General features: G+C 40.6%; 2 protein-coding genes and 1 non-coding gene across 4 annotated transcripts in view; all 3 read right to left on the reverse strand.

Moving 5' to 3' along the window:
• MEMO1 (mediator of cell motility 1) overlaps window positions 1–1936 on the reverse strand; it is a 112790-nt gene extending 110854 nt beyond the window's left edge. The window contains exon 1 of the mRNA XM_037146597.2: window positions 1661–1936. Within this exon, the coding sequence (XP_037002492.1) occupies window positions 1661–1721 (61 nt within the window). The 5' untranslated portion in view covers window positions 1722–1936. The remainder of the gene's footprint in view (window positions 1–1660) is intronic.
• Window positions 1937–8653: 6717 nt separating this feature from the next.
• DPY30 (dpy-30 histone methyltransferase complex regulatory subunit) lies at window positions 8654–18906 on the reverse strand. Of its 2 annotated transcripts, none has more exons than XM_037146780.2 (5): window positions 18800–18906; window positions 18486–18560; window positions 18355–18402; window positions 12034–12176; window positions 8654–9010 (listed from the first exon to the last, which is right to left on the reverse strand). In XM_037146780.2, exons 2-5 carry the CDS (start codon window positions 18519–18521, stop codon window positions 8938–8940), a joined length of 300 nt encoding a protein of 99 aa, XP_037002675.1. In that variant the 5' UTR covers window positions 18522–18560; window positions 18800–18906; the 3' UTR covers window positions 8654–8937. The 2 variants fall into 2 exon arrangements, with proteins under 2 accessions (XP_037002675.1, XP_037002676.1); XM_037146781.2 differs by lacking the exon at window positions 18800–18906 and adding an exon at window positions 18664–18761.
• A 2399-nt stretch (window positions 18907–21305) lies between these two features.
• Window positions 21306–21411, reverse strand: LOC119050457 (U6 spliceosomal RNA). Its single transcript, XR_005082744.2, has one exon. It is a non-coding gene; the product is annotated as a U6 spliceosomal RNA (small nuclear RNA).
• Window positions 21412–22069: the final 658 nt, after the last annotated feature.

Here is a 22069-nt window from a genome sequence, read left to right on the forward strand (position 1 = left end):
CTGAGGAAAGCTTAGTAATTTACAACTCTGAAAAGACTGTTATTCATTGATAAATTTAGTATTGATAATGCACTCACTGGAAGACAAACCCAGGGACCAGGGATTTCCATTTCTCGACTCCTGCTCTGCCACTGGCTTAGTATGTGCTAGGCACATCCCTACACGGTGAACAAGAAAAGGTTAACTGACATTCTAAGGTTGTCATAATTGATTAAATGTGTAAGAAGTACTCTAGAACCATGAAGGAAAGCCACTGTAACCATTAAATGTCATTTAGTTAATACAAAGCTGCACCTATCTGTTAGGCTTGCAAATCCAATCATCACAATTCTTTTGTGTCTTCTTACACAGTAAATCTTCAGTAAGTTAGTAAAATACATGTATTTAAAGAGCTAGTTTAGCAACCTCAGAGAAATGACTTTTCTTCCAAATCTGTGTTTGCTCACAAACTCTGTCGCTATCCAACAGAACTATTTGCAAAGCGAAACATGATCCGATTCACATTAAAACTAGGTCCAGTTATTGATAAGCCGATAAAAAAATGACTGAAAACTATTGGAAATCACAGTGAAACTTTGTTGACAGAAATGTGACGCCTGAAAGCAATCCCAGAAAAGTCATCCTAAAAAAAGAGCTTTATTAAAGGAAAAGCCTCTACGCTTTTTTAAAGAGCTGGAAAATGATTTTAGGCAGTGTGGTCAGAAGACAAAATTCGCTCAGAACCTAATCTAATTCGTTAGGGAGCTCCAGCGCCTGCTAGGTGTTTAGCGCCTAGAGACCGTGGAGTTTGCTCGGGAAAAGCGCTGATGCCATCTCCAACTGCCCCTCTCGCGAATGACAGTAACAATGCAAACACTGACAAAGAGCTGCGAGGCTACCCCGAGCCTCTGCCTAGCAATACTTCTCCCTACCCCCAACACAGAGCACAAATCCCAGCCAAGGCCTCCTCTCCGGACCTCGCCCGCGGAGCCCTGGTCTCTAGTTCGGCGACTCGGGCAAGTTCTCCCCTTCGCTCCGCTCCAGACAGCTGAGCTCTCTGAAGGGGAGGGGGCGCTGCCTCTCCGCGCACTGCCGGAGGGAAGGAGACACTTCCTCTCCGCAGACAGCGGGCTCGGGCCGGTGTGCGCGGACACACTCGGAGAATTCCCGGGTCTCGCGCCGCCGGCGCCCAGGCACGGAGAGGGGAGAGCGCGGCCCTCCTTCCGCAGGAGGCCGGAGGGTCGCCCGGCTCCAGGTGGCGGGAGCGGGGCTCGGGATCACGGCACACGGTCCCCCCCTGGGTGGCAGCGCTCGGCCGCCCGCTCCCCGGGAGCCGGGGGAGGGGACAGCAGGCTCGGTCGGGGGAACGGGCAGCGCATTTTTCCCTTGAGCCCCGTCTCGAAGGACGGCGCAGGCGGCCGGGCGGCAACTCTCCCAAACGCCCAACTCCGGGGTGAGCGCGAGGGCGCCGGGCTCCGGGCTGCCCGGCGGGATGCCACCGGGGTGGGGGAGGCGGCGGCGCCGGCCTCGGGTCCGCTCCCTCCCCACGCGGTCCGCGGCGGAGGCCGTCCGCGCCCAGGTCCCTCCCGCCCCGCGCGGGGCAGGGCCGCCGACCTCGGCCGGGCGGGCGCGGGGCCAGGCGGCGGCGGCGGCGGGCGGGCCGGCCGGCCCGGGGCCCTACCTGAGGCTGTGTACCAGCTCCCGGCGTGACTGGCTTCCCGGCAGACCACTCGGTTGGACATCTTGGTGCCTGTGCCGCCTATGGTGCACGAGGATGAATGAGGAGGCGGCGGCGGCGGCAGGAGCGGCTCCGCGAGGGGACGAGACGCCGTGGGCCCAGCCCAGGAGGAGGCGGCAGCGGGGAGGGGATCAGCCCGGCCCAGGAGGAGGAGGAAGAGGAGGAGGCGGCGGCGGCCCAGGAGGAGGAGATGGCAGCCAGGGCGGTGGCAGCAACAATCACCTCACACTCCGGCGACCGCCGGAAGATGGGGCCCGCGGCGGCCTCGCCGAAGCCCGGAAAGCCCTGGCCGGGGCCCCCGGAGTCGCCGCTGCTCCCCGGCCCGGGCTGGTTCCGCCGAGCCGCCCCCGCGGCCCCCGCCCCTCCCAGCCGGCCTCCCGGAGCCACCGCCGGTGACCCCACCCCCGTGACTCCGCGCCCGCCCCCTCCCCCCACCCCCCACGGGACTCCCAGCACCCACCCCCACCCCGGGCCGGGCCCTGCTGCCCGCCCCGGCCGCCGGCCTGTTGGCCCCGCCCCGCCCCTCCTCCGGCCGCGCGGCGAGGTTAAAGGCGGAAACCGGACAGGCCAGACGGCATCTGGGGTCGGGCGGCCCCGCGAGGCGGTGGCGGCGGCGGCCGCAGCTCCGCGCACACAAAAGCCCAGGGCCGGGGCCTGAACCCGGGAAAGCAGACACGGAGAGGAGCCAACGCTTCCTTACTCGCCACTCTAACGGGTCCTGCCCACTGAGCATGCCCAGCAGCTGCTGCCAGGTCCTCCGAGGAATCACAATGTGCACGCTCCGCTCTCCGGGCTTTAGAGGCAGCAGAGGCCAGTGGGGGGGGGGGGGGGGGAGCAGGACGCAGCCGCAGGGCAAGCCCCCTCCCCCAGCCAACTTCCTTAAATGAAGAGCACCGGGGGCCAGCTTTCCACCAGGAAAAGTCCGCCTTCTACCTCCTTCCCCGCAGTGTAGACCGGAATCCTTACTGCACTGGCAGCCCCAAGGTTTCACAACTAGACGCCAGTCTGCGGCACAGGCAAGCACATGGTAGTACGCCTGTGGTCCAGCAAACGCTGGTTTTTGCCTCACAGAGCCACCCTCACCACCCAGTCTTGGCTTTGACACTGTAAACATTTACCCTGTTTCATGTTATATACCTGTAGGTGCATGTCTTCACTCCCTAACTAGACTAATGCGTGGTATAGCTAGCCTAAGTTCTCATCTACAAAATGGTACCAATCCTCAGGATGTCCTAGGATTATGAGTTAATAAATAGAGAGTAGGACAGAGCACACATGCAGCAAACATTATTTCCAATGCCCCATTATTTTATCAACACCAGTATTCCACGTGAGGGTCGGGGGCAAAAAAATCATTTAAAATTATTCGCTCTAGTTGATTGAGTACCGGCCTGAAAACCAAACGGTCGCTGATCTGATTCCCAGAGCACATGAGCCAGGTCCCCTGTAGGGGGCGCGTGAAAGGCAACCACACAAGGATGTTACTTTTCCTCCCTCTATTTAAATTAAATACAATCTTAAAAATATAAAATTATAGAAGAATCACAGCAAAGTAAGATATCTTGGGCCTCCCAAGAATTGTTGTTCTGAAGTAAACCACTACAAAGCTGGGAAGATAGAAAAGAATGTTGTGTATCTCCAATGAAAAATTGGGGGTTAAGAGCCATAAAATTTGTATCAGAAACTGGCCGGTATTTGAGCTGCCTAATATTCAAGTTCCCCTAATACCATAATAATACACTTTTTTAAAAAGTTACTATCCTATTCCTAAACCTCCCACCTTTTTCAGACCTTTCAAGATCTTGTGGGAGATCCCAGTCCTAAACCCTGGTCAATTACTGGAACACTTTTTTCACAATTTTTTCTACACTGTTATTAGGCTAACATATCTCCACTGAATCTATATACATATTTCTTAACTAATGTTTAAGCCTCTCACTTTACCACCAACCTGCCCATATAAGAGATGGGAAAAAAAAGGGTGCATGCCAAATAGGGATTAACAGAAAAAGGAGGGCTAGAGCCCTGATTCTATGGTAACTTACTAAAACTCAGTCATAACTGAGGAAATGGTAAACTTCTCATTGTGAATTTCAAGAAAAGGAAACTGCTGATATGGCTGACAGGGTGTTGATAACAGGTGATAGCTCTTGATGTTAATTATTGCTGATTCTGTTTATATGGCCTACAAAAGGAGGGGAGGAGACACTGGATACAATGAAACTTCATATTTCAGGCTGGTCAAATTAGAAAGATCTGAATCCTGGCTCTGTCACTCACCAAGGCATCTAGTTATTTAACCTTTTGTGATCTAGGCATCTAGTTATTTAACCTTTTCAAGCCTCAGTTTTCTCATCTGTCAAATGCAAACAGCAGTAATATCTAACAAGCTTGCTGTGAGAATAAAGGTAAGTGAAAACAATTTGTAAGCTGTTCTTTGTTATTATCCTCTGCTCCTAGCAACAATACTAAATCTCATTCTAAACTAGTAATCTAATTTAGAATTAAGCTTCCATCCTATTAAAATGTCAGTTGGAGGCTTCTTTCCCCAAAAGACTTTTCTTACTAATCAAACTCAGTAAATACCATACTGCCAAGTAAAGTGAAAGGTTAGAGGAATTTCCATTATTTCTAGAACACTCTCAAGATATCCTACCATTACTATGCCTGCCCGTTTTATTCTGGCTACCTTATTCAAGGGCAGACCCTTAAAAGAAGTAAGTTAAACCTATTCATTTACCCACCTCTCTAAATTAAGATCCATATAGTGCAAAATACCAGGAGAAGCTTGTTTGGCAACACTGTACATTTCCCATGTTATTAATAACAATTTCCATTAAACTGTATCCTCCAGGGATTGGGTTCGACACTCCAAAAATATCATTCATAATAAAGGGCAAGAAGGAAATCTTCATTAATAGAGTCCTTATGAGGCACAGACCTTCAATAAATAAGGTACCACTAGTTCCAGAACCCAACACATCTGAAATAGCATGTTGGATATTTCCTGAATCAATCTGTACTAGAAGATGACCAGAAACAACCACAATGTCCATCAATCAATATGAGACTTGTTAAATGAACACATATCTATACATATGTACCCAACAAATTGTATGAGATGGTGCTATATACTGATGTGAAAAAAAGTTCAAAAAAATTAAAAAAGAAAACTGCAGAACATGTAAAGTATACTATCTTTGTATAAAGTACTCACATTCTTGTACACTTGCATATACATGATACTTTTAGAAGGATATACAACAAACTGGTAACACTAATTGTTAGAGATGGCTGAGGTGCAAGAATAGAGAAAAGATTTAACCTTTTAATGTAACATTCTGTGTATCTTTAGAATTTTGTGATATATACTACCTATACAAAGAATTTGTTTCCATCTTTAGGCTTCATTTTTGGAATCTACATAGCAATATTAAATTGATCATTTTCAGATTTTATTTATCCACAACTGACAGCTTCAGGAGCCCCCTAATTACTATAAACCCTGTATCAGAAAAATATTCTAGGCCCTGGCTGGTGTAGCTCAGTGGATTGAGCGTGGGCCTGTGAATCAGTCACCGCTTGGATTCCTAGTCAGGGCACATGCCTGGGTTGCAGGCCAGGTCCCCAGTGCACAGTACATGAGAGGCAACCACACACTGATGTTTCTGTCCCTCTCCTTTCCTTCCTCTCTCTCTAAAAATAAATAAATAAAATATTAATAAATAAAATAAAAAATATTCTAGGATACCACAGAGTTTTGAACAAATCAAGGCTGAAAATTTGACATAAAGATGCTCTTATGATTTCAATTAAAACTGGTACTCTTAACTTAGTCTCAGTCAACTCTGCCTTTCTTCTTTAGAAACCAAACCTCTTAAGTGACATTTATTAAACACTTACCATGTACCTGACACTGTGCTAAGTACTTTACATACTTAATGCTTTTTATAAGATGAAAATTTGTTCCTTTCCAACTTTTTGAAATACATTTTGTACATAAAGCTTTTTCCAAATTTGTTAATATTACTTAGGATTCCCAAAGATGAAATATAACTGAGTCAAAAGGTTTAAAGTTTTTTTAAGCAATTTATTGTTTTAGGAAAAATTCTTATTAGTGACTATCCCTTTTATCTCTGATGATCTATTTTCTACTTTTCTACCATATATAGGAAGGAAAAAAGTTTATTTTTGTATTATTTTTGTATTATTTGTTTTATTATTATTATTATTGGTATTATTTCATATCCTTACTTATGCTCTATCTTTTAGGTAATGATGGCTGGTAATTTAACCAATGATCAAAGAAAGTAGATTCTTGCCCTGGCCAGTGTGGTTCAGTGGATTGACGACCAGTGCTCAGATCAAAGGGTGGCATGTTCGGTTCTAGGCAGGGCACATGCCCGGGCTGTGGGACAGGTTCCCAGTAGGGGGTGCTCAAGAGTCACCCACACACTGACATTACTCTCCCTTTCTAAGAATAAAATCTTCTTTAAAAAATAAAATTTTACCTTACTTTCAGAAAGTCTGAAACCGAAATTTGTAAAAACAAATCAAAATACTGTATTATCAAGTTAATATAGGTTAATATTTTAAGCTTTAAAAAAAACTGTTCATTGTCATTTATGATTCCCTACTGTGGCTCAGTTTTTCAGCTACCAGATAAAATGGCTTGTGCTGTACACACATATGAGCAGATTAATGTTGCCCGCCCCGTAGAAAAAATGTAAGCCCCACGTGAGAACATTATAGCAGAGTATAATATAGTATTAAGGGAAGGTAATATAATATTAAGCTGGGTTTGAAAATTGTCCCAAACTTATTTCCCCTGTAAACTTCAGCAAGTTAGCCAAATCTCACTTCCCTCATCTAAAAATGAAGAATTAAAATTAGACCTGCCTCACAGGATTTTGAGGATTAAACAACAATTGACATTAAAAGTATTTAGCATGGTCCTGGACAGATAACTCAGTTGGTTAGAGCACTGTCCCAATATGCCAAGGTTGCAGGTTTGATTCCCCAGTCAGGGCACATACAAGAAATCAACCAAGAAATGCGGAAATAGGCAGAACAACAAATCGATGTCTGTCTCTCCATCTCTCTCTCCCTTCCTCTCTCAAATCAATTCGTTTTTTTTTTTAATTTAGCATAGTACCCAGCACATGTTAAGTATCAGGTGCACTACCAACAAAAGACATAGCTATTCTCAGCGCTTACTAAAAACAGGGTATCAATTTCAAGATTGAGTAATTTCAGTATTATCTCAAAGATAATTCAATAGAACACTAGACATAATGGCAGCATTATGCAGAGTACTGCATTATTTCCAAATGATCATTAACCAGAGGTATACATCACAACATCTTAGCATTTTGAATGCCCATTCAAAAGCCCATGGTCTCTCCCATTCAAATCAGGCTGTCCAGGGCCCAGATAAATACATATACTTTTTAGTTTTTATGTATATATTTATGTAAAGTTCCCCGATCATTTTTAAAAAGTACTAAAGGTTCACGCTTTCAAAAGAAAAGTTCCCCAAGTGTCTGATGTAAATCACTGAAGAACTGTTAAGATAAAATGCTAAAATTACTGATGCTTTCATAAGAGATTACCATATTGTACTTAACTGTTAAAATATCACAAAAAAGACTTGGGCAGATTAAAGTATCAGTTACCAAATAACCAAAATAAATTTGATGGAATGCTTGTGGAAAGTACTTATAAACAGATGGCAGTATTTCCAGGTGTTTCCTGTTCAAATACTTAGGTCTACAGATGTAAATCAAACCATAACCTCACATCCCTGCAAGTGTCACTCCCACTGCCACTGAAGCAAACTCTCTCTGTATTCAAGAAAACTGTAACACGTGTCTCATCAGCATTACATTTCTAACTGCACCTTCATGTGTTTAGCTTGGGCCATTTTTAATATGCTTCCAAAGCAGGGTGTCTCAAACTTAGCACTAATGACATTTTTGACCCAGATAATTCTTAGGGAGAGGTAGAGCACACAGGCAGCCCAGTGCATTTTAAGACGTCCAGCAGTGTCCCTAGCCATTACCCACTAGGTGCCACTAGAACCCCACTTTACTCCAATTGTGACAACCAAAATGTTTCTACACATAGCCAAATTATTCTCTGGGGAGAGGTGGGGAAATCACTCCAAATTGAGAACTATTACTCTACTGAATGTCTTTCTTGCCTCTCTTTAAATAATTTTCTGTCTTAATGAGTTATCTCCATTTCTTCTACAGGACAAAGTGAGCAGACCCAAAAAAGGACTAGCTGCAGGGTTTTACAACAGCATAGCTGTTGTAATTTACAATACCTGTTTTACAACAGGTTTGTTCCTTGTAGAAAAGGAACAATGATATTAAGTAGAACAAGTACTCCTCACTTAGCTATAAGCAACATATTGATAGAAGTAGGTGTGAATGCCCATTCAAGCACTTACCAGTGTGGTCTTGAGCAAGTCACTTATCCTCTCCAAATCTGTTTCCTCATCTGCAAAATGGGAATAACAATATCTACTTTGCAGAGTTGCTGTATTAGAAATAACAAGTAAAGTACTACTGTGCCTGACATGTACTGGAACTGCAAGGATAGCTATTACTATATTATTACCATAAAGGCTGACAGCATGAGAGGACATCCTATACCCTCTGCAGTGCTTATACCAGAATGTACTCCAACCGCACTGTGCATCAGAATCACCTGTGGCAGTTTTTAAAAACTGAAGATACCCGGATTCCACCCTCCAAGGGGAACAGGAACAATGCTGAAAAAAACTTGAGGTTTTTTAAATATTATACCAGAGTCTGATATATTTTTATGCTGTTGTAAAACCCTGCAGCATTCTCTGATACAAAAGCAAGTCATAAAAGTAACTGAACCACATAAATTATTTACCAGAGAACAAAAACTACATTGCAGTAATGACATTTAACAGTTTATTTGAAGGTCATTTTAAAAACAAAGTTAAAGACAATCTGAGAATAAATTGCACATAATACACTCATTAAATAAGTATGATGATTAAATCAAAATAAGGGAAATATGTTTTCTTCTGCAACTCCAGTAACAAGGTGTTGTTCTGAAGGTTCTTACACTTTCAAAATGGTTGTGGGGGTGGGGGCGGGGGGAAATCATGGCAATTAAAGCTGCCTCTTAATCATGTAAATCTATAGTAGAAACCAAATTTTTCTGTTCTTCCCAGTAAGTCAGTTTCGATCTTCAAACTGTGCCTTGTTTTTTAAAAGATATGATGCTAGAAATTCAATGGGATTTGGTGGTCTGTAAAGGAAAAGAAATCCAAATTTTAGAAATTTATATTCTAGATGTGTTCATTTAAATATAATTTCATAATAAAAATACGTCTTTTAAAATTTAATTTTCTTTTTATACTCAAAGGCCACTTGTAGTATAATAAATATAGTAAAATGATAGGTGAGCAGGCTGGCCAACAATGTAGTTTAAAGGGATTAATATTACTGTATGGCTGAAATCTGCTTATGAACTCAATTCTAAAACACAAGTTTCAAAAATGTACTAAAACAGAATGATGATTATGCCAGGGGAACAATGACTTGAAGGGACCACCAGTGAGGGCCCTGAGGTGCCGGCAGTATTTTGTTTCTTGATCTGAATGCAGCTTACATAGATATGCTTGGTTCCAAAAAGTCATCAAGCTGTACATACACCTATAATTTTTTTTCTATAGGAGTACTGTCCTTCAATAAGAATTCAAAAGCAATATACAAAAATGGCTCTAGCATCACCATGACATTTAGATTAACTCCCTAAGTGACTAATCAAAGGAAGCAGTATTCGTTTGAACAGGTTCTGTTTTGTTTCTTTTTAAAAAGTCATTCCTGCCCTGGCTGATGTAGCTCAGTGGACTGGGTGCCAGTCTGTGAAGCGAAAAGGTTCCATTCCCAGTCAGGGCACATGCCTGGGTTGCAGGCCAGGTCCCAGTTGGGGTTTGCAAGAGGCAACCAATCAATGTACCTCTCACACATCAATCTTTCTCTCCCTCTCTTTCTCCCTTCCTTTCCTTCTTTCCGAAAATAAATAAGCCTTAAAAAAAAAAGAGGTCACGTCTACTTTCCTTCAAATAATTGAAATCAATTCTAATACTGCTACCACACAGCACACTTAAGAAGTTAAACATATTTTAAAATTATAGGGGCCCTGGCCATGTACCTCAGTTGATTAGAGCATTATCCCAACATGGCAGGCAAGGCTGCAGGTTCAATCCCTAGTTAGGGAACATACAATAATCAACCAATGAATACATAAATGGAACAACAGTGTTTCTCTCTCCCCTCTTCCTCTCTCTAAATTTTAAAAAATTAAAATTAAGGGGTGTTATTGAATATTTATCACTTTTACATAAATTATTCTTGCTGAGAAAACAAATCCAAAGATGACAAGTGGGAGAAACACCTTTTTAAACCCCACAAAGGAAAAGACATATTTAGAATTGATTCACAGTGATTTCCAAATATTCCTTTAAGCTTTTAACTGGCTAGCATAGACAAAATTTTTCAAAATTAATTAGACAAATCATTTTGCCAGATGCTTTAGTTAAAAATTGTATTTACTAGCTTTGGCTGGTGTGGCTCAGTGGACTGAGCATCAGCCTGCAAACCAAAGGGTTGCTGGTTCGTTTCCCAGTCAGGGCACATGCCTGGCTTGCAGGCCAGGTCCCAGCAGGGGACCCATGGGAGGCAACATACATTGATGTCCTCTTCCTCTCTCCTTCCCTTCCCCTCTAAAGATAAATAAATAAATAAAATCTTTTTAAAAAATTGTATTTACTAAAAGCATATTACTTAAAACTATATGATTTTTTTCTTCTAGCATGTAAAGTAATATCAAGATTACTAATTACTAGCCCTTTTTAAAGAACAAAAAAAGATGTTCATATTTCATGTCAGTAGTAGAGCTATAAGGAATAAACCCTATTTTATAAATATAATATAAAAATATTCAATGTTTATCATAATTTTACATAAATAAGTTAATATACTATTCTAAATCAGTAACTCACCCTAACTATAGGGCGTAGTAACTCCATTAAGTTTCTTATTGTAGTATTCATTACTGTTCCTTGACTAAAACATAATCTATACCTAATAAATGATGACTAATGTTACCTACAAAAAAAAGTTTATGGTTTTTGCTTACATAAAAATAATTTACATAGAATTGCTGGGGAATTCTATGCACAGAAAAGAGAAAAACCGTAATCCTGTTAATAAAGAAATGTAAATCAAAACAATTTGGCAAAAAATGTTTATAACACTCATTCTGTTGAGGCTATGATCACATTGGAAGACTTTTAATAATAAACTTTTGGACATAAATATGATACTAAGAGTCAAATACCATAATAGTAGTCATGTCCTTTGAAGTAGCAAACCAACTCTTGGGAATTTACCATAGGAAAGTAATTAAATGAAAACAAAAGAGGTATTAAAAAAAACAGATAAACTGCCTGTTAACCTATAATAACAAAGGAAACTGAATTTAAGTTTTCAACAATGAGAAAATGGCTATGTTAATCGTGGTACTATTATAAATTATAATGAAGTCTATGCAAAGATGGAAAAAGATTTATGTTATAAGCTTAAGTAAAAAAGAGATATAAGAGCACCTATACACGGCCCTGCGGGTGCCTCAGTTGGTTGGAGAGTTGTCCCCACACCGAAAAAAAGTTGTGAGTTTGATCCCCATCAGGGGCTCACATAGGAGGCAAGCAATTGATGTTTCTCTCTCACATTAATGTTTCTCTCTCTCTCTCTCTCCCCATTCCTAAGAAAACATATTCTCACCCTGGCTGGTGTGGCTCAGTGGATTGTCAACTTGTGAACCAAAAGGTCACTGGTTCAATTCCCCATTGGGGCACATGCCTGGATTGCAGGCTGGGTCCCCAGCTGTAGCGCACAAGTGGCAACCAATCAATCCATGCTTCTTTCACATGTGGATGTTTCTCATCCTCTTTCTCCCTCCATTCCCCCCTCTCTAAAAATAAATAAATAAATGCTTTTTAAAAAATCCTTGGGCAAGGATTAAAAAAAATTACACGTATACCATGATTATTAATTTTTATTAACAAGGCATATAATATGATCAAAGATCTAGCAGGAAAAAATGAAAGTATCTGAACTGAGATTGTGACTGACTTTAAAAATATCTTTAATATCCATGAATTTTTTACAAAGAAAAAAAAACTACATCTAGCTAATGAGATTGCAGTTAGAAAAGCCTTTATTTTGCTTTCTCTGGTAACGCCTCTGCAGACACTGTCTTACCTTTCCTTTGCAAGCACAGCAAGCCCCTGTAATAAGATAGGCACAACAGTCTGATCCAGGTAGGCACGCGTTGGCAAAGACTGGAGATCCACTTTCTGCTTTGATGACTTTTCTGCATTAATCTTCTCATTTTCCACTATCCTCTATTGAATTCAAAAAAACATGCACGAATATTACAAATACTTATTTTGAGTGCTGAACAAAAGTTAATGGAAACATGACGCTAACAGAGGAGGCAAGCCAATGACTAAAAACTGGTACTGAACTGCAAATCCTCTGCCAAAATAAAATCAAACCCATCTCTAAATTTCATTCAAGCTTCTTCTTTTAATGTCATATCTCCAGATCCGACTCTTTCTCACTTTCCCCTCTGCCATTTTAGAAGTAAATACAAGTCCTCCTTTTTTTTTTTACAAGAATGCCTTCTTACAGTGTGCTTCCAAAATTCTGGACATGACACTAAGTAGCACTGAATCGCAGTGAAAAAGCTAATCCTATTTCAATTCTTTCATCACAGATAACATCAAGGACCAAGTTTCAGTTTGGTGCTAACATGTCTTTAACACTTCTGTAATGTTTGCTTAAGTCTTTCAACACAGAGGGTAAGCTTTAGACTCAGGGCCTTCCATTAGCAATAGAATCCAGCTAAAATACAGGGTCCGGCACAAATAACACCCCTGTTTTTTTATCATGAACACTTTTATTACAAAATCATAAGCATGTAATTCTGTAACATAACAATATCATATCAGATGCATATCAGATGACATTTTAGGTGAAATGTTCAAATTAAAACCATAATTACACCCATGTCATTACCCCTAACAACCACACTCAAGCAGGCGTTACTTCTGCCAGATCCTGTAACATTAAGTGCAGTTTTATATTTTTTCATTCTTTTTTTTTTTTTAAGATTTTTTATTTATTTATCTTTAGAGGGGAAGGGAAGGAGAGAGGGAGAGAAACATCAATGTATGGTTGCCTTTTGTGTGTCCCCTGCTGAGAACTGGCCTGCAGGGTACCAGCCTACAACCCAAGCATGTGTCCTGACTGGGAATCAAACCTCGATTGTCTGGTTCGCAGGCCCACGCTCGATCCACTGAGCTACACCAGCCAGGTCAGTTTTTATTCTTATAGTTACCCTCTATTCAAGGAGAATGCTTTTTCCATTTATGTTTCTTTTTTTAAAGAAATGCATCTATGATATTTTTAAACGAATAAAGAAAAACATAGTATGTAAAAAGTAGCAAAAAAAAAAAAAAGAGAGAGAGAGAAAATGGCCAAGACGGAAAGACAACAACGGTGACACTGAAAGGATGCTCAGGAGACAGTGACTTAGACACGTCGCTCCTGAGAAGCCCCACATCTGGGGCCTTTCACATGCTCCTCTGACACCCAGAGTGACAAAAGTAGTGAAAAATTTTGGCTTCTTTTGAAAATTTACCACTTTAGAAATTTAGAGGTAGCCATCTAAAACACAAAACACTATTAAGAGTACTTCCATTTAAATAAACTTTTGCTCCAAACATACTCAAACTGAATACAAATGAATCAATAACAAAAAATACTTTCCTACATTTACTTTTAGATTTAATTTTATTTTATAAAAAGGGAAAATACCATTAATCATATACCTACATAATATATACCATGGTTTCCAAGGTTACTTCCCATAACTATGTCAGGCAACTATTCTAGATTTGATTATGATTTTTCGATCTAATTTTGGGACCTAAGAAGAAAATCTTCTATACCTAATTAATGTACAAAATAGTTATGTTTGCCCATCGGTTACTTATTGGTCATTAGTAAATTTCAACAGATAACACCTGACAAACCGGTCGGTTACATACATGACATTCCAATCAATGCCTTCAATAAGAAATAGCAATGCCTAAGCGATTCCTACAAATCTTATACTAAACTCCTTGACCAAATCCTCTCATGTTTCATTCAAATATTTACTGAATGTTCACTATGTGCCAAATTGCCATACTTAATTTTAATTGTCAAAATCCTGTATTAATCTAAAAATACATACATCTCCAAACTACTATAATACATAAACTGTTAACAGTATAAAATAAAGATTACATAAAGAGAAAGAGGAGGTGAGCCTATGACTGCCCCAACCTCTGTTTCCTGCCTAAAGAACTTAATAGGATGCAATGCAGGAAAAGGAAACCAAAGCAGAACCCCAAAACTCAGGGAGATCGAACGATCTAGAATGTGCAGGGCAGAGCACTGAGGAGTCCCATGGCGAAGAGAGAGCTGCACAGAGAGGAAAGAGCTGCACAGTAAGACACCAAAGAGACTGCCTTCCAGCCTTTCAGTGAGTACCTGTCAGTGCAGAGGTGTGAGGGAACTACCCAAGATCTGGGAAGAAACTGCACGGAAGGAGCAGGAGGAACAATCGCTGGCACTCACACCTGTGTACTTCACTCACAGCTGGAAGCACTTCATGTTTCTGTGACCTAGAATGGGAAAACCTCATAATACATGAAGCACTGAGTAGAACATAAAAGAAGACAAAATAAGGTCTAAACCAAAGGCTGTTCTCTGGTCCCTAATGAAGCTCAAACCTCAAAAGGAGCAAATTGTTTCCAGCCCTGGCTGGTGTGGCTCAGTGGATTGAGCACTGACCTGCGAACCAAGAAATCGCCCATTCAATCCCCAGTCAGGGTTTGATTCCCAACCAGGGAACATGCCTGGGTTGTGGGCCAGGTCCCCACATGCAGGTGAGTGAGAGGCAATCACTTGCACACTGATGTTTCTCTCCCTCTCTTTCTCCCTCCATCTAAAAGTAAGTAAATAAAATATTGTCTCCAAGTAACTTAAGTCCTAGGACAAAGTTCAATGCTTACAAAGTTCAATGTTTGAGGCCCTGACCCAGTAGCTCAGTTGGTTAAAGCATTATTCTCATACACTAAGGCTATGAGTTTGATCCCTAGTCAGGGCACATGCAAGAATCAACCAATGAATGCAAAAATGGGTGGAGCAACAAATTGATGTCCTGTTTCTCCTACTCTCCCTGATGAGCTACTGAATAAAAATTTTTTTTTTTAAATGTTTGAAGGAATACAAAAACAACAGGTATCCGACAAGGTAAAATTCACACTGCCAGGTGACAAAGAAGCAGGAAAATATTACCTGTAGTAAGGAGAAAAATCAATCCACAGAAAAACCCAGAAATGGCACAAATGATAGAATAGGCAATTCCAGTAAACCAGTTATTATATCCCCTATGTTGGAGAATACATAAGACAGCACAAATAAGTTAAATAATACTTGAAAATAATTTCAAGTAATATTGGCTGAAACATTTTCAAATTTCATGAAACCGCTAAATCTACAAAGCCAAAAACTCAATAAATCTTAAGCACAAGAAACATAAACATTTTTTTAAAGTATACAAGGGTCCATCATAATCAAATTATTTAAATCTGTAACAAAATGTTTAAAGCACCAAGAAAAAAGGTATTAAGTACCAAGAAGCAAAGAAATGACAGCAGACTTCTAGTCAGAAACAGTATCAGTCAGAAGACAAACAGATCTACACCTAGCAAAAATATCTCAGAAACAAAGACCAAATAAATGACCTACCTCTTCAGACATTCAGAAGCTTAAAGAATTCCTTATCAGCAGACCTGAACTACTAGAAATGTCCAAGGAAACCTCTTCAGGTGGAAGGAAAATAATGAGATGAAATATGGATCTACACTACAGAATGAAGAGCCCAGAAATTGTAAATGAGTAGGTGAATATGAAATGTTCCTTTTTCTTACTGTTTAAGTATCTTTAAAGATAATTGAAGCCCTGGCTGGTGTAGCTCAGTGGATTGAGCACAGGCCTGCAAACCAGAGGATCGAGGTTCAATTCCCAGCCAGCACACATGTCTGAGTTGCAGGCAGGTTCCCTGCAGGCCAGCTCCCAGCAGGGGACACACAAAAGGCAACCATACATTGATGTTTCTCTCCCTCTCTCCTTCCCCTCTAAAAGATAAATAAATAAAATCTTAAAAAATAAATAAATAAATAAATAAATAAGATAATTGACTTTTTAAAGAAAAAATAAAAATAATGAATTGTAGGGCTTATAACATGTAAAAGTAAAATATATGATGATCACAGAAGAGAGGAATTAAAAAATTGCTGTTTTAAGATTCTTATACTATAAATGAAAAAATATACTAGAATTTGACAGTAAATTGTAATAAATTAAACTTGCCTACTACAAACCCTAAAGCAAACATCTAAAGAAAATTGTAACTAAAAGGCAAAGGCAATCAAACATAATCATAAGGGTAGAAGCAGCTGCAGCAACTGCAGAAGGAGTGGTTTCTAGACTTTCGTATTTCACAACAAGAAATAATACAATAAGTGAAAAAACTAATATAGTATTCTATTTTGCCAAGTAAAAACTTACAAATAAACATAATTATTATTTTACTATCACCATTAATTCATAAAAGAATAAGTATTTTAAAGTTATACAAGCAGGAAGACCAATTACCAAATAACTTATCATTGTTAAACATTCATTCCACTCATTTTTTTCTCACTTTACCGTGGAAATTGGTTTTCTCAAATCTTTGGTTTGAGGAAAAAGCATTTGGGTATCACTGCTCTACACTAGTATGGCTCTGGCATCATACATAAGCACCATCAAGAAAAGATTGTATAAAAAAAATGTACTTGAAAAGTAACTAAATAAAATTTAATATTAAAAAAAAAAAAAAAAGATTGTTGCCCTAGATGGTGTAGCTCAGTGGACTGAGCACGGGCCTGTGAAGCAAAGGGTCGCTGGTTCGATTCCCAGTCAGGGCACATGCCTGGGTTGTGGGACAGGTCCCCAGTAGGGGATACACAACCACACACTGATGTTTCTCTTCCTCTCTTTCTCCTCCCTTCCCCTCTCTCTAAAAAAAATAAATAAATAAAATATTTTTTAAAAAAGAAAAGATCGTTGATGCCTAAAAAAAGGTCTCTAGTAACTAGAAAACAAAGTGGTATAGTAAATCTTCACCCCATTCCACAGGATAAGTTCAACTAAAAATTGTATCAGAAAGAGAAAGATCCTCTTATCAGTACTAATATCAAAGCAACAAACTGATATCAAAACAATCAACATTCCCAGCAATCTTATCAGAACAGAGTAGTCAATCCACCAGCCTGCAAACTGCAGGAGTTGGTCAAGATAGGCAAATCAATTTAATTTTACTTTAAAAGTGTCAACCTGCCGAGGTTTAATACACAGTTCACCACATAACCTCCTGGTAACTGTGGACAAGTTACTCAACTTCTCTGAGCCTTATAGGACTGAAGTTATATGCAAATTACTTAAGAGTATGTCTGGCACATAGTAAAAGGGCTAAAGAAACATGAGCAGCTAGGCCCTGGCCAGGTACTCAGGTGGTCAGAGCGACAACCCCAAAGCTGCAGGGCGTGTTCAGATCCCGGATCAAGGCACATACAAGAATCAGCCAATGAATGCATTAAGTAAAACAACAAATTGATGTTTCTTTCTTTTTTTCTTTCTCTAGCTCTCTCACCACCCCTCCCTAAAATCAATAAAAGTTTACAACAGAAAATATTAGGAGTTGTTACTATTATTACTGTCCTCAGAAACACCCCTTCCCTCCATGTATCCAACCTTAATCACCAGTAATGTATTTCTTTTTATAGTGAAAGACATACATCTCCTTCCAGAAGTCTGTTTTCCTAACCAATTCCACCCAGCTCTGGTTAACTAATTTGTTCCATCATTTACAAAGTAACTTTTACTTTTAGACAATAACCTTTCAGCACATTAAATGAAAAAGCTCTATACAAGTTACCTTCTTTTTCATATTTTTCCTGAATTCAGACTTAACCATCTAAGGCAAAAACAGTGTCTACTATGTATGTTATAGCTTCCAATGGCACCTAATAAACTGTGCAGAGAAATCAACATTAAATGCTGACTACAGCGATATAATTATGCTCCAAAGACAATGGGTTTCTTCATTTTAATGTGCTGTTTCTCCAAAGCAATATCCCAACAAATGATGCATTAAAAGACACCAAGCAAAACGATTCCACGTCTCCACTAGCAATGCATGTATGTTTCTTTATATACATCACTTTCACAAGTTCAACTTCTTGACTCAAAATTAATTTGTATGTTTGTATACCACGAAATCTTAGTACCGCTAATAAAACCAGCTCCCAGCAAATTTGCTAGTATTTGCTTTATGAAGATAAAGTTTTCCCTTGGGCAAAGCAACCCAATAAAAATGGATCAGAGACGCACAGAAAACAGCTTAGGAACTGATTGAGTTACCTCGACATTATCTGTGAGACCGTACTCAGAATGAGGATTTTCCGAAACCTAGAAAACAAAACACAGGTCAGAGACATCGGCCACCCTTTCTCGCTGCACACCGCCACCATGAATCCAGGGCCTCCGGGTACCTGCGTCTGTCCCTCCAGCATCTGCTCTGACTCCATGGCGGACCCTGCAAGTCGCAGTCCCCGGATACCACCACTCTTGGAAAACAAGAACAACCATGTGTTGTTACCCGGGATATTTCAACACTACGCTGCCAGGATGGAGTTCAGAGAAGCCCCCGACCCCGCCCCTCACCCCCACCTGGCCGCGGGATCACCCCGAGCAGTAGAGAAGCGGGGAGAGACAGTCCACGACTGAGCGGCCGCATCAGGTCCGGAAGCTCCATGATCCCAAGATCCTACAAGAAGTGGTGAAAGGGGTAAAGGGAGCTGATTACCCGCGCCCGAGCCGTCCGTTCCTAAGAGCCCTGCAGCGCGCCACCAACTCCCAGCACAAACCGCTTCCGCCGTAAGTGATGGATGTCGCACGACTAACGCGCTTGCGCAGAGCTCCCCAGCCGGCGAGGTTGAGGAATGTGCCGGAGGCGTGGGAAGTCTACCTTGCTGTCTGCCTTTCCCAGATTACCTTAAGCAAGGTCGGCCTCCACCCCCGACTGAGAGATCATCGTTCCTCGACCCGCCCAGCCAGTTCGAGCGCCACCTCTGCTGCAGACCCACTGACCAGCCCCGCCGGCGGGGTTTCGGCCGCTTCTGCCCAAGCTTCTCCTCGCGGAACCGAAACCATTTGCTAGGTAGTTCTAACTAGAAAACCTCAGACCCAAGCTCAACAGTCTGGGGTCGGTGTTTCACTCTAAAGCCAAATGAAGCAGCAATGTTTGGGGGTTTCGTAGTTGGCCTTTATTCAAGTCCTTAAAGTTGTGAATAATGCGATGTCAATGCTGCAGAATGCTAAGTTTTGATCCGAATTAAAAATTCTAAAGAGGAGACCCTGGGACCATGAGTATGAGGGAATTTTCACTAATGTGTACTGTCTGGACAGCTTGAAAAGACACTTAAGTGTTACTTGAACTCGTGCCCAACTGTGCAGGACTCTTCTCATCTGCTTCTACTATGGTACTTACCTCGTTCTGCCTTTATTTTGTGTACAGTTAAACACAATTAGGTTTTGAGCTCTTGGGAGACAAAGACCTTAATTATGTTCATTTTTGTATTTGTTTGCTTCTTATACTCAATAATATATTTTCGAAAGGAGTGACTACATAGGGAAAGAAGCACTGGCACCAAAGTTCTACCCTAGACTTCTTGTCCTTCCTGGAGGCCGGACAAGGAGATAGTAGTTAAAGATTCTAGAACTAGAATTCTAGAATCTACAATGATAAAGAACACCGGTGCTTGACCTCCTTTTTACATACTTGGTGCAAATCCATTTATAAAACATTAGCCAATTAGACAGGCAATACCTATGTAGAAATAATAAAATGTGTGTAGTAGAGAGACACTTGATCTGGGTGTAAATATTAAAACCTGGTTCCTTCACTTGTTTGCCATGTGAAATTAACCAAAGAGTTTAACTCTTCTGAGCATCACGTTTTTTCACATAAAATTAGGATAACAATGCTTACTTCATTGAGAGGCTCACATGAGGTAAGACGGATGAACCGCTTTGTAAACTTAAAGGACCTATTTTATCTATATCTACTTTGATATGATATTCTTTTTGTTGTTGCTTCTATTTTGTTTTTAGGAAATTTGTGGAAAAGAAAGTATCAGAGAAATACAGAATGTGATTCAGTACGCATGTGCATGCGAACACACACAGATGTGTTTGCATCAATCTGTGGTAGAATTTATTGAGTGTAAATGGGCCCTCTGAGCAGTTTGTGGGGAGGGACATGAGCCACCTCTCAAGACAACCTACAAATATATATTCCAGATTCCACAAATCACTTTTCCAATGAATTATCTTTTGGTGGCTAATATAGGAAGACAACTCTTCTACCCATATTTCCCTTGTCTCCAATACCAAACCCATCCCCAAGCACCCTTACCACCACCCCCATCTCAGAAATAATGGTATATCAAGGAACATACAAAATAAGCTTTTTAAAGATATGACTGTAGTGCATTCTTTTGATTTTTATTATACAGACGTGATCTCAGCAAATAAAAATGAAAAGGCTAACATCATTTCCAATCTAAATTGTCAATTATTTCCTCCATTTCTCACAATAGGTTATATTTTGATTTTTTCTAAAATGTTCTAAATGATTTTAAATGTTTAAAAGTTGGTTTAATTATTTTAAACCAAATAACTGAAATGTATGTTTACAAATAAGTCACTGGTTATTAAATAATAGGTACAATATATAACTTTTACATCTCAATTTTAAGATACTCAGAGCCATTCCATGTTAATTATGTCGAAACCACTTCTCAAAACAAACTCGGGCAGTAAAATAGAAACTTGGGCAGAATCTGGTAGTTACACCACTTTACTTTTCTTCCTAGAAACAGGCTTTTACTGCCTTTAGTCTGCCCTTGGTATTTCACATTATCTCTTAGCCCCAGGGCTCCTGGGTGGGTCTGTTTGTTCCAAGGAGGTCCTCCTTAGGCGGGGCCCTGAGTAGTACTCGGCCTGGAAGGGGGAGCGGGTACAGCAGGGAGGGGGATTGGCCTTGCCCTAATCACTCAGAATTCCATTGTCTTATCTGGGCCTCCATTTCCCTACTGGACACCTGGAGGGGTTGTGGGGAAATCCAGTACCTCACGATGCCTGAAATATGGCATGGCTGTGGCCTGGCTGTCTCCTAGGGGACTTATTTCCTTTCCAGCAGCCCCCTCCACCATCCCCACCCCATTCCCATGGGAAAATAAATTACTTTGGTTTCGCTAAAACTGCCTGAAATGTCTGTACTTACTGAAACCACAAACTGATCGTACACCAAACTGATCGTACTTTATTTTATTTGTATGTGTATGGTCCTTGTGCAGGGGCCATGCTAATCTCTGTATCATTCCAATTTAGTATATGTGCTGCTGAAGTGAGCACTGTTTCTTTATTTTTAGAGAGGGAGCAAGACAAAGACAGGAGAGAAACATCTATCCGTTGCCTCTTGCACACCTCCAGCTGGGGACCTGGCCCTCAGCCCAGGAATGCGCCCTGACAGGAACTGGACCACAACCTTTTGGTTTGCAGGGTGACACCCAACCCACTGGGCCAAGCCAGTCAGGGCACCACCTAACTTTAATACACGATTATTTTTTAATGTTTTTTCTTTATAATATCAAAATGTATTGATAATGTATACATATATGGGAGAGTACAGAAAAAAGTTAATTAGAAGTTCAATTATGTTCAGGTACCGTGCAAAGTGATTTACTTATTGCACTGCATAATATTCTAATAGCCTTGTAAGGTACTGTACATATGATTATTCCCATATAGGAAGATAAAATAGATTCATAAAAATTCTCACATATTGTTGCATAAGTAATTATACAGCTAGTTGAAATATCAACCCGGATCCATCTAATTCCAAAGGTTGCTCCTCCAGCTATGTATAAAGGACAAATGTATCAGTTAGTATGCTTTAGGTTTCCAGTAATAGAAATCCCAACTCAGATTTGTTAAACAATGAAGAAGACTTCATGGTTAACAACTGAAAAACCGGGCAATAAAGTGATCAGGCAAAGATTAATCGTGGCTT

This window comes from Artibeus jamaicensis, unplaced genomic scaffold (assembly GCF_021234435.1).
Source record: "Artibeus jamaicensis isolate MK-2021 breed Jamaican fruit bat unplaced genomic scaffold, CSHL_Jam_final contig_465, whole genome shotgun sequence".
Taxonomy (NCBI): domain Eukaryota; kingdom Metazoa; phylum Chordata; class Mammalia; order Chiroptera; family Phyllostomidae; genus Artibeus; species Artibeus jamaicensis.

What these genes read in the sequence shown, in the direction of transcription:
- DPY30 (XM_037146780.2), bottom strand. Translation starts at nt 18,521, where the DNA reads ATGGAGTCAGAGCAGATGCTGGAGGGACAGACGCAG. An exon ending in GTCTCACAGATAATGTCGAG is followed by an intron (nt 12,177 to 18,354) that starts GTAACTCAATCA and finishes TGAATTCAATAG; the next exon opens with AGGATAGTGGAAAATGAGAA. An exon ending in GCTGTGCTTGCAAAGGAAAG is followed by an intron (nt 9,011 to 12,033) that starts GTAAGACAGTGT and finishes TTTCCTTTACAG; the next exon opens with ACCACCAAATCCCATTGAAT.